The sequence below is a fragment of the Mizuhopecten yessoensis genome, unplaced genomic scaffold, assembly GCF_002113885.1.
Source record: "Mizuhopecten yessoensis strain PY_sf001 unplaced genomic scaffold, ASM211388v2 scaffold2065, whole genome shotgun sequence".
Lineage (NCBI taxonomy): Eukaryota > Metazoa > Mollusca > Bivalvia > Pectinida > Pectinidae > Mizuhopecten > Mizuhopecten yessoensis.
The window spans coordinates 342,394-351,005 of record NW_018404360.1 but is presented as its reverse complement, the minus strand read 5'-3'; the positions used below and the strand labels follow the sequence as shown (position 1 = coordinate 351,005).

The 8,612-nt window shown below is 34.1% G+C and overlaps 1 protein-coding gene across 2 annotated transcripts in view; it reads right to left on the bottom strand.

Annotated features, from left to right (window-relative positions):
* The window catches only part of LOC110444856 (probable phospholipid-transporting ATPase IF), a 114,165-nt gene that overhangs the window by 58,392 nt on the left and 47,161 nt on the right, over positions 1 to 8,612 (bottom strand). For both annotated transcript variants that reach the window (XM_021489219.1, XM_021489212.1), the window contains exons 6-8: positions 6,789 to 6,896; positions 3,689 to 3,817; positions 2,770 to 2,986 (exon numbers count right to left, since the gene is read on the bottom strand). In XM_021489219.1, the coding sequence (XP_021344894.1) occupies positions 2,770 to 2,986; positions 3,689 to 3,817; positions 6,789 to 6,896 (454 nt within the window). The remainder of the gene's footprint in view (positions 1 to 2,769; positions 2,987 to 3,688; positions 3,818 to 6,788; positions 6,897 to 8,612) is intronic.

The window sequence follows — 8,612 nt, the reverse complement described above, 5'->3', positions numbered from 1 at the left end:
TTTTGTTGACCTTTGTCCATGGAAGGTCCCTGCAAAATTTCATTGAAATTGGTTCAGGGGTTTTGGAGAAGAAGTCGAAAATGTAAATTGTTTACGGACGCACGACGGACGACGGACGACGACGGACAAAAGGCGATCGCAATAGGTCACTTGAGACTTTGTCTCAGGTGACCTAATAAAGCTTATGATACAAAGACATTAATTAACTCACAGGAAAACAGCTGACATACGATCAGACGACTTCACGAAGGTCTTATATAAGGCGCATGTAATGCAGACTGATGTGTTTTGTTTACCGACCTCACCTGTACGTATCACGTGCTAACAGTAGTTTACAAGCTCATGATCGCTACGACTTTTGTTGTCGAGCGAGTTATGCTCTGTCAGATAAATCGGGTCACAAATGCAATTACAATAACTTTGTGAAAATAGTGGCTTGTAAAATATCAAGATCCCTATAAAATGCAAGTGCATGTGCGTGCACGTAATAACAGCATACCATATGAACCTGACATGTTAATATACCATGCATAAGCAGGCTATGGAATGATGTCCAAAATGTACATGATTGAGAGTAATTTTGTTCCATAAAAAAACAGTAAATTGACAAATAAATATAGTAATTAGGGCTTTTCCCAACTGGTGAAAAGACCTATTGATTTTGTTAAGTTTCTTCTTCTTATTATTATTATTATTATTCCGTACTTTGTGAATTCTGTATCTTTTGATTGGTAAAAGATAAGTTTATAGTCTTTAAGGTATGTTGTAGAAAAAGGTCTGAAGATGATCAAGCAACATTTTGAAGTAGGTCAAAAATTAAATATGGCCGCCATGACGTCATAGGTCAAAATCTTAAAACGGCTATAACTCAAAAACAGAATTGACGCAATCATTTTTTATGTAGATAATCTTCTGGGCTAACTTTTATTACTGTATGTTATTTCATTTAAAGGTCAAATAAAAAATCACGCTGTTGGGTCAAAGTTCACAATATTTCTACAGATCAATGAAGAATATCATTTTGATGTCTTTAGTGTTTCTGTAACATTTACTGTTAACGTTGTACGACATTTTGAATATTTCCTTTGATCTTTTGAAAATTTCGCAATATTTTAAAACTTGTTTTACTCCAATAGCAATGACAAATATTTCGTTTAGTTGTTTTGGAAAAAAGTTTCCCCAGCGGTCCTCTAACATTTGGTAAAATTTTCAACTTCATCAAAAAAAACAAAATGGCCACCATGACGTCATATCCATTCTTTTCTTTAATTGCTATACCTCATTAACGGGTGAATATATTTAATTCATCTTTGGATATGTTGCTGCAAAATAAAAAATAAAAAACTTTTCTCAGGAAACAATTTTGTGTCAAAGGTCAACTTCCGGTTTTCGTAGGGGTCAAAGTTTGAATGTGTAATTCTGTGAAACAAAACGTCAAAAAAAATCTTCTCAAAAACCAAGTGACCCAAGGTCAAAATATTTATTGAATATTCATGCTCAAGCAATGGACTATCAAGTTTGCTAATAAGAATGACCTTGACCCATGTTCAAGGTCGCCGGGGTCAATTATGTTAAAATCTTCAAAAGACTCCTTCTCAATAACTGAAATGCCCAGGGTATTGATATTTGGTCTGTAGCATGCTAGGATGATGGGCTACAAAGTTTATGGACATAAATTACTATCAAAGATTAACTTCCGGTATTTGATAGGTCAAATTTGAACATATGATTTTGTGAAAACAAATCAAAGATACCAGAACTATTTGCGAGTTACTTCCCTTCCACCAGTAGTAAAATGGTTCACCTACAAAAATATAACCCAAAGCAAAAGTTAAACACCTTTTTTTGTCCTGCTATTTTTGAGTACTGCTAAAAGAATTAAACTTGATTAATCTTTTAATCAAGTCAAAACATTTCAAAATTTAAAATGTCTTTACCTCAATAGTGTAATATAAGTGAAAAGCCTGTCAAATTGTTAGCCAACAATATCTAGTTTAATTTATTTCCGTCGTTTTTTGGTATATTAAATAAAATAAGTGTCATTGCATAAATTCTATCCCTCTGCAAAAATGTTCTGATTTTTTTCAAGGTAGACAACTCTCATCAGGATCAAAATAATTGTAAAATGTAAAATAAATTAATTATAAAGACTTTGTGTGAATTTGGTTTAATTTTTCACTCTTTTTATATGAAACTATGTGTCCTGTTTGCTTTTGGCTTGTATTTAGTAACTTTAATCCATATAGTTTCAATAAAAAGTGCTTTTTGTAACATGTTGTAGATATTTTATGATAAATAAAATATTTGTAGGGTTGATTAGCAATGTTTCTTTTCATTATTTTATTGTTGTAATAGTTCTGAACAATGCCACATGCTCAAAAAATGTGAAAGTGTTGAATTTGACAAAAATTCAAATTTTCGGTATTTTTTACAAAAAAATCCCCAGTTTATCGGAATGCTTAGATTTTCATAAAATCATCTCTACATAGTGACATAACCATCATGTGAAACTTTCATTGAATTCTGATGGCTAATTGCGAAGGGTGGAACCTCCTTTAAGTTTTTCTGTATAGTTAAATTAATTTTTGAATTTTCTTTTTTACTTCTTCAATATCACTGATTTAACTTTATCACTGGGTAATTCTTTTCTTTATCAAGTTCTTTATTTTATAACGATAAATGATATTTCATGCTTTTTGTTTTAAATCTGTTTTCCAAATAGTGATATTCCTTATTAATGTTATATGCCTTACACATTAAGCTCCTTACCATAAATATAAGGTGTATTTTTGAGTCTTGCCCCACGCAGCAGTACATTGGCTGGGCCGAGAGATTTTATCTCTTCCCCTGCGTTTGTGGTAACAGTGATGCGTCCGATAAACCTGTACAGGTCTGTGATTGGCTGTTGGCATTCTATGTGGGCGTGGAGGTGCTGGAAGTCGTTTACTGTTTGGCATTTCCGCGTGTTGGATATACACAGGTGAGTCTATAAATCATAAATTGATGATTAATGGAGAGAGAAAAAAAGAACAAACGTGTCAATTTAATATCAACAGTATATTGTACTGAATACCATCGACCTTTAAATTGTGCCTTGGAAAGTATAAATTCAAGTTTGATTTTTTTATTATTTAAAAACAAAATCATTAAACAAGCCATTCAAATTGATATGTCTTGCCTGTACAGTGCCCTACTTGACCATCAAAGCGCATATCGATGAAATAAATTTAAATGTATGCATCCAGCATTTGATGCATGGGTTGAGATGTACTACCTAAGATGCATGGGTTGAGATGTACTACCTAAGATGCATCTATGGTCCAAGTTTGGTTGGTCTAGCACTTATCTTTCAGTGAAACTAACTTAAACACAAAAACTTAATGTTGCCGCCGCCACGAGACAAAAATCATCAAAAGAAGTACTTTAGTCACTAGTAGAACATAGCTTAGTTAAGTTAAAAACACAATAATCTTAAATCAAAAGCTGCTAATTTTTAATTAATCTAATTATAATTTTAAATTAAAACAAATTATCTATTTGGGGATTTGAAAAGTCAACACCACAAAAGATACACAAAAATACTATCTTCCCTATTTATATTTTCTTCAAAACAGAAAATTTTGATTTTGTGTGTCCATAATATAAACAGACAAAAGGTTTACTGATCACTGCAGCCAGAGTTGTGTACCTTGAGGTTAGTTTCCCCATCCAGATTGGCTGTTGTGACGTAACACTGACCCTCCTTGTCGTATGACGACAACATGACCAGATCACAAGGAAATTCCTGGTTCTTTTCCACCATCACGATGTCCCCTACCTGTAACATTGTTAGTATTATTAGTTTTTATCTTTATACAACATTTGTTGTTGTTATGTGAAAATCAATCAGTTTGCCCTTTCCAATTCAGATTATCGATTACAAATTCCATAATTGATATAATCAGTTCATTATTGAAATCAAAGTGTCAAATGTATGTATACAAAGTATGCATTGAAAGTTAAGTTTATTCTAAAGATTTGAACTATATTCTTGACAAAAACTGCATAAAAGTTTCTTGAAATCCATTCCATCCTTATAATGTAGCAAGAATACCCTGGTATGCCAATGTAGCATGTTTATTATATACAATTCATACAATCAATAAAATATGAGAATTTCCCAGGAGCAGCGTTATCAAGGACTCACTACTGGTCATATGCCACCTAACTGTTACCTCCAGATGTGTTTGTTTGTGTGTGTGCTTGAGGCATACAAGTTATCAGTTTCATGGCGTGACTGTGCATCCACCTATTTTTCATAGTGTCATCTCAATGAAAAGTTAAATCATAAACACTGCAGCACCCACCCTAGACCGTTTTATATTCCAGTTGGGTTAGAGGAGTTGAGTGGGCAGGAGAAAAACACCTCCTCTGAACATTTCTTGCTACGATGACTAATATGACCCTGCTGTCTGCATGTTAGGGTGGTAAGTTAACCATTAAGCCAAATCTTCTCACAAAGTTAGAGTATGTTCGATAATTTTCTAAATAATGGGCACGTAAATAGATTTTAATTTGTGTAAAATGAAAATATACATGTTTACATATCGTCATCAAATCAACTTGCTCAAAGATTGTGTGAATGAAATCAAAAACATTACACTTCCATGGAAATCCCTGAAGTTACAGTAAATACTGTCCATTCTGCTTCTATTTTTTGTATCTTTAATTTGATAAAAATTAAAGTTGATGATAAATCCTGTGACAGAATCTATGCTCATCAGAAATAAATAGTTTTATTCTTAACATGATTTCTCCCATTTTCTTATCATTATTTTTTTTAATTACTTCAAAAACAGCATTATACATATAAATACATGGCCTGATTCAGTACAGGATCAAAATACAACCGTACAGATTGAGCTTGTGATACTTTACTGCTCAAAACCCCACTTTTTCTTCCCTAGACAGCACGACTATGATATTAACATTGTAATACATTAAGTAATGGCGACCAGCTGGTCATTTTGATCTTCAGTGTATAGAGATATAATTTATCTCTGATACCAGAAATGTAGGTTAAGACCGACATGAACACCAATACAAACAGATAACCTAGAAGATGTGCTATCTAGCAAACATACAGAAGGTGTGGGCAGATGATAGTGTAGTAACTTTAATTTGACCCCGAAAAGTACTTTAAATTCTAGTTAATTTGTAAGTGGCTGTTACGAACAAAGGACTTTTTTTGGCAATTTCTTTTTTTTGCATTCAAACATTTCTTTTACAAATGGAGTTTATTACTTGTTTTATTGCACAATTTTGTTATTTGTCAAGTAGTTATAATGAACCATAATCAGAAAAATAATTATTTGCAAAAATTTAATTAATTAGGTAAAAGGAAATAATTGGTGCATGTCTATTTTCAGCTCTCAAAAAGACTTGGTTAGGTAAAACATTTTCCAATTTTTTAATCAAATAGCAGGCACAAAATATACCATAGGCAGAGGAAAGTGGCCTGAACTTATAAACAGTAACAGTATTACAAGGCCATCAGTATCTCGGGAATGTGTTTATATACAATGACAGTAAATTAAAGTACAATCGTGATTTGAAGAAATTATCTGTAATATATACATATTTTCCCATTCTGATGGAGATGTATAAAAATTTAAAGGCTAACCAATGTCAGTGTAGAGAAATATATAAGTTATAATTTGGTTTGTTTGTGTTTTTCGTCCTTTTAACAGCTATATGGTCATTTAGGGACGTGCCATGTTTTGGTGGTAGAGGAAAGCCGGAGTTCCCTCTCAAAAACCACCGACCTACAGCCAGTACCTGGTGGCTGCCCTACGTAGGTCTTGAACCCATGACCCAGTGATGGAGGGCTAGTGGTAGCAGAATGTCAGACGCCTTAACCACTTGGCCATGCACTGCAACCCCACATATAAGTTATAGTGACCTACATTTGATATACATGTATTGGAGTACACGTAATACTTACTCCTCATAAATATAGTAATTAGGGCTTTTCCCAACTGGGAAATGCATTGCTGTGTCAGAAGGACAGGAGGTCAGAGAGAAAAAATTAAAAACAAATTCACAAATGGGAAGTGAATAACAGCAAACATGACTGTTTTTATCTATAGGGAGCAGTGTAACTTCTGATAAACATCCTGCATCTACGGTCAGATAAAACCTTTGTCCGATATCTCTAGGTAAGACAGTCATAATGGTGTTATCACTAGCCATGATACAAATTTAATCCTGGACAGGTGTTAACTTTAACAAATGAAGTTGTAGTTCTTATAAATGGGAAAGATGCATATTGACACCAGCTGATAAACTTACAGTACGTTGTTGTAACCTCCATTGTAAAATGCTAAGTTATGTGTGAACATCCAGCATGATGTTAAAACAGCAGCTATTTCTATGTAATATTTGACACATTCAATATCCAAGCCACATACATCCTTAAGTCTAAATGTCACAGTAAGGTAGCATAAACCATGAAGACTGCACACAGACATGAACAACCTTGATGGTCACACAGATGTGAACAACCTTGATGTCCACACAGACGTGAACAACCTTGATGTCCACACAGACATGAACAACCTTGATGTCCACACAGACGTGAACAGTATTGATGGCCACACAGACATGAACAACCTTGATGTCCACACAGACGTGAACAACCTTGATGTCCACACAGATGTGAACAGTATTGATGGCCACACAGACATGAACAACCTTGACGTCCACACAGACACGACTGAGTTATTGATATTTATAAATATATGACCAACCTTGATGTTCATGGATTTGATCTCCTTGATGCAGCCATCTCTGATGACTTGAGTCATCCTGTTATTGACCTCATTGTCTCCCTTGTGTCGTAGATAGTCCTCATAGCCCTGAAATACAAGGAAGGACTAATGATGTCACTGTTACCCTAGTGTAAAATAGAGCTAAAATGTCGTAGATAGTCCTCATAGCCCTGAAACACAAGGATAGAAAAATGATGTCACTGTTACCCTAGTGAAAAATAGAGCTAATATGTTGTAGATAGTCCTCATAGCTCTGAAATACAAGGAAGGAATAATGATGTCACTGTTACCCTAGTGTAAAATAGAGCTAATATGGTGTAGAAAGTCCTCATAGCCCTGAAATACAAGGAAGGAATAATGATGTCACAGTTACCCTAGTGTTAAATAGAGCTAAAATATCGTAGATAGTCGTCGTAGATAGTCCTCATAGCTCTGAAATACAAGGACGGAATAATGATGTCACTGTTACCCTAGTGTAAAATAGAGCTAATATGTTGTAGATAGTCCTCATAGCCCTGAAATACAAGAAAGAAATAATGATGTCACTGTTACCCTAGTGTAAAATAGAGCTAATATGGTGTAGAAAGTCCTCATAGCCCTGAAATACAAGGAAGGAATAATTATGTCACTGTTACCCTAGTGTAAAATAGAGCTAAAATGTTGTAGATAGTCCTCATAGCCCTGAAATACGAGAAAGAAATAATGATGTCACTGTAACCCTAGTGTAAAATAGATCTAATATGTTGTAGATAGTCCTCATAGCCCTGAAATACAAGAAAGAAATAATGATGTCACTGTAACCCTAGTGTAAAATAGAGCTAATATGTCATAGATAGTCCTCATAACCCTGAAATACAAAGAAGGAATAATGATGTCACAGTTACCCTAGTGTTAAATAGAGCTAAAATATCTTAGATAGTCGTCGTAGATAGTCCTCATAGCTCTGAAATACAAGGAAGGAATAATGGTGTCACAGTTACCCTAGTGTAAAATAGAGCTAAAATGTTGTAGAAAGTCCTCATAGCTCTGAAATACAAGGACGGAATAATGATGTCACTGTTACCCTAGTGTAAAATAGAGCTAAAATGTTGTAGATAGTCCTCATAGCCCTGAAATACAAGAAAGAAATAATGATGTCACTGTAACCCTAGAGTAAAATAGAGCTAATATGTTGTAGATAGTCCTCATAGCCCTGAAATACAAGAAAGAAATAACCTAGTGTAAAATAGAGCTAAAATGTCGTAGATAGTCCTCATAGCCCTGAAACACAAGGATAGAAAAATGATGTCACTGTTACCCTAGTGTAAAATAGAGCTAAAATGTTGTAGATAGTCCTCATAGCCCTGAAATACAAGAAAGAAATAATGATGTCACTGTAACCCTAGAGTAAAATAGAGCTAATATGTTGTAGATAGTCCTCATAGCTCTGAAATACAAGGAAGGAATAATGATGTCACAATTACCCTAGTGTAAAATAGAGCTAAAATGTCATAGATAGTCCTCATAGCTCTGAAATACAAGGAAGGAATAATGATGTCAGAGTTACCCTAGTGTAAAATAGAGCTAAAATGTTGTAGAAAGTCCTCATAGCTCTGAAATACAAGGACGGAATAATTATGTCACTGTTACCCTAGTGTAAAATAGAGCTAAAATGTTGTAGATAGTCCTCATAGCCCTGAAATACAAGAAAGAAATAATGATGTCACTGTAACCCTAGTGTAAAATAGAGCTAATATGTTGTAGATAGTCCTCATAGCCCTGAAATACAAAGAAGGAATAATGATGTCACAGTTACCCTAGTGT